General features: G+C 44.4%; 1 protein-coding gene across 4 annotated transcripts; it reads left to right on the top strand.

Moving 5' to 3' along the window:
- Nucleotides 1–1,178: 1,178 nt before the first annotated feature.
- Tceal1 (transcription elongation factor A like 1) lies at nucleotides 1,179–3,072 on the top strand. Of its 4 annotated transcripts, none has more exons than XM_048458080.3 (2): nucleotides 1,179–1,294; nucleotides 1,983–3,072. In XM_048458080.3, the coding sequence occupies exon 2, from the start codon at nucleotides 2,013–2,015 to the stop codon at nucleotides 2,508–2,510; it is 498 nt and encodes a 165-aa protein (XP_048314037.3). In that variant the 5' UTR covers nucleotides 1,179–1,294; nucleotides 1,983–2,012; the 3' UTR covers nucleotides 2,511–3,072. The 4 variants fall into 4 exon arrangements, with proteins under 4 accessions (XP_048314037.3, XP_048314026.3, XP_048314046.1 ...); XM_048458069.3 differs by having other exon boundaries at nucleotides 1,195–1,294; nucleotides 1,988–3,072; XM_048458089.3 differs by having other exon boundaries at nucleotides 1,208–1,298.
- The last annotated feature ends 427 nt before the right edge of the window (nucleotides 3,073–3,499 follow it).

Here is a 3,499-nt window from a genome sequence, read left to right as displayed (position 1 = left end):
TATCTTTTGGGGCTCGGCTACCTCAAGACCCAAATATTTGTTGGTTTAACAAATTAATGTCAGCCTTTTCAACCACAAGACCAAAAGTTTATTATTAAGAGTTTAGGGTTTCTTCCACTATGAATAGTAGCTATGAAATGACAGTGATTTATAGGGAGGGGAGAATAATAACACATTATGCCCTAAGTGCTGTCCCACTTCACAAAACAAAAAAGTTCTCTTGACTATTGTAGATGTAGATGGACACATGAGTGTTTTGATATATATCAATCAATGTACAGTCATTAGATTTTTATACTTTATACACTTAAGAGGTGTATAATCAGATGCTAACTAATTTATCCTAGAGTTTCTATTTATGACATACTTGAGGGGCTCAAAAACAAAAAAAGAGAGTTGGAAAGAAAAATGAAAGATTAACTATCATGGAAATGACAGGATATTAAAAATGTGATGTAATGGGGATGTGGGTTAAGCACAAAAATCAGTATTTGAGGGGTATTTTTCAGATTTATTTACCTTATGTGTGGGTTTTACTGGATGTGTGACTGTGCACCATGCATGTGTCTGCTGTTGTTGGGGGTAGGATACCTAGAAACAGTTATGGGTGGTTGTGAGCTACGGCGTGGGCACTGGGAATCACACACAGGTCCTCTGCAAGGACAAGTGCTCTTAAGTGCTCAGCCATCTGTCGTCCTGTGCCCTTGAAAAGTTTTGTTTTGTTTTGCTGCCAGAATTTTGCTTTGTAGTTCTGACTGGCCTGGAACTAGCTATGGAGAGAGAACAGGCTGCCCTCTCATTTGAGGCAATTCTATTGTCTCTGTACCCTGAGTGCTGGGATTACAGGCATCTGTCATGTTGCCGATACTGACCATGTTAACTTGATTTATGGGGGTGAAACAGTGACATTTCAGTGCAGGGTCTAAAGGAAAGGGAAAACCTGAAGTCTCAGTAGCTGAGTGGAAAGTGAGACTGAGACATAACATTGGCGATGCGTGGGAAAGAGGTAATCCTGGGGAACCAGATGCCAATCCTCTCTAGCAACCAAGAAAAGGCAAATAAAGGGGTGGGGTGGGGAGTAAGTGAAAATGTCCGTTGGGTCTGAGGTCAAAAGATTCTGGCAAATGGTGCCAAATGGTCGCCAAAGTGGTTACTAGGGATCTGAGCCCGGCAGTGACGCGCGCCCCTCACGTGACCAGGAGCCTATGTCTGCCCAAGTCCCTCTCGTCCCAGTCATTTTTGCCTGTCCAGACACCGTCTTTCTATTACCCTTTGGTCGAGAAGGAAAGCAGAAGTAAGTAAGTTCCCTGGCTCCTCTAGATTTGGTGATTGTCAGAGGTGCCTTGTAGCGGGATCGTACCTGCATGGCAGAATCCCGAGCTTCCACTATGCTCCAGCCCCGCCCCTTGCCCACAATTTCGGTGCAGAAAATGGTGGTCTTGGGAGTGGGGTGGGGTACAAGGGATGATGTTCTATGTGAGGTCTGAGGAAGATGAACCCTAAGGGAGCTGTCTCTGGGGCGGATAGCTGATCCCCACAAAAAGGGGTGTGCTTCACCGCATCTGCTTCTCCCTCTATCCCCGCCCCCTACTCTGTCTGGCGTCTATTTGTAGATTTGCGGGTCTCACCCAGGCACCTCAAAGGGGACCACACGGGCCGGAGGTCGGGGTAAGACTGGGCAGTGGAACAGAATCGGGGGTCTGAGACCGAACACGGAGGGGAACAGTCCGCGGACCTCACCGCTCCGCCCCTGTCACTGCAGGAGAGGCCTTGTGGCAAGGCCTGCCGGGAAAAATGGTGGTCTTTCGGGAAGGAGGGGCTGCTCCACCGTCGCGGGCGGGAGAACCTAAGAGTCTGGGAGTAAACTAAGGTTTAAAACCACCCGCCTCGATCTGGCAAAGGCAGGGGTTGAAACTCAGAGCCAGGGTATTGCTGCAGCCCGCCAAGAAGTGTGACTCTGGTCTGCTTTTTCTTGTCTCAAGAACAGCTGCTTGAAGAAGAAAAGTCTCAGCATGGAAAACTCGGGCAAAGAAAATGAAGAACTCGCACAGAGCACTCTAAAGACCGAGGAAGAGCTGCCTCCGGTGGAGCAGTCTCCTGAAAATCAGTGCTCTGAGGAAGAACAATCCTCAGAGGATCTGTCCTCCGAGGAGCAGTCCTCAGAGGAGGAGTTCTTTCCTGAAGAGCTTCTGCCTGAGCTGATGCCAGATGTGCTGCTGTCGGAAGATCGTCCTCCGCAGGAGCGCCTCTCGCCAAAGAACCTGTTCGAGGGCCGTCTTCCCATGGAGCAACCTCCCTGTGGGGTGGGCAAACACAAGCTAGAGGAGGGAAGTTTCAAAGAAAGGCTGGCCCGTTCCCGCCCTCAGTTTAGAGGAGACATCCATGGCAGAAATTTAAGCAATGAAGAAATGATACAGGCAGCGGATGAGTTGGAAGAGATGAAGCGAGTACGAAATAAACTGATGATAATGCATTGGAAGGCAAAACGGAGTCGCCCTTACCCTATTTAATGTGTTCCACCTTTCTTTGTTTTGCCACTCCCTTCACTACACTTGATAAGAGTATTGCCCCCAGGATTCATCTTACATGCCTTTTTCTTTCTTAGTTGTAGTTTCTGTGCAGTTTTATTTCAGGTGTTTGACTTGTCACTGGCACAGGATTCCTTTTATTGTTTTTTATTTCCTTTAACATTCTAAAATCTGAGTCCAATCCATTTGCATGGAAAGAGAAACATTGTATATGTGAGGTGATAAAAGCAAAAGGTATATACATAGCATCCCATTTTTGTAAAAGGAAAACACATTTATATATTAATATGCAAAGAAAAGCTTAAAACTATATACTTAAAGGCTAACTGACACTGGTTATCTGTGTGGTAAAGGATAATAGGTGATTTTTTTATATTTTTTAAATTTTGCTTTATCTAAAGTCTCACTTTTCATGATGAATACATCTTATGTTGCTTAGCAAACAATGTAGTGAAAAATGTGAGGCAATTCTAAAAAACAAAACTTGTCAACTTATAAAGACAATGTGATCCTTAATAAATATTTATCAAAACTTAAAAGTTAATACTATGTTTATTGTAAATCTTTTTCTAAGATTTATTTTATTTTATGTGTATGGATGTTTTGCCTACATGTAGGTACACCATGTGTATATGCATAGTGCCTGTGGAGGTCAGAAGAAGATGTCCGATCCTCTGGAACTGGAGTTACCACCATGTGAGCCACCATGTGGGTGCTGGGATTTGAACCCAAGTCCTCTGGAAAAGCAACAAATGCTCTTAACCTCTGAATCATCTCCCTAGCCCCTCGTCTGAATCTCTTAGGCAGAAATATAAATGAGCTCTTTACTATCAGTAGGAAAAACATTCTCCAAGTTAAATACTAGTAAGGAACACCTTCCAGAGCTGCTGTGAAACGAAGAGGAAAAGTTCCTTTGAACTCTTTTTTTTTCTTTTCTTTTCTTTTCTTTTTTTTGGTAGGTCCTCCCAATC

The sequence above is a fragment of the Myodes glareolus genome, chromosome X (genome assembly GCF_982192425.1).
Source record: "Myodes glareolus chromosome X, mMyoGla1.1, whole genome shotgun sequence".
In the NCBI taxonomy this organism is placed as follows: Eukaryota; Metazoa; Chordata; class Mammalia; order Rodentia; family Cricetidae; genus Myodes; species Myodes glareolus.
This window is presented reverse-complemented; position numbering and strand designations above follow the sequence as displayed.

What these genes read in the sequence shown, in the direction of transcription:
- Tceal1 (XM_048458069.3), top strand. Translation starts at nt 1,206, where the DNA reads ATGTCTGCCCAAGTCCCTCTCGTCCCAGTCATTTTTGCCTGTCCAGAC. An exon ending in GGTCGAGAAGGAAAGCAGAA is followed by an intron (nt 1,295 to 1,987) that starts GTAAGTAAGTTC and finishes TCTCAAGAACAG; the next exon opens with CTGCTTGAAGAAGAAAAGTC.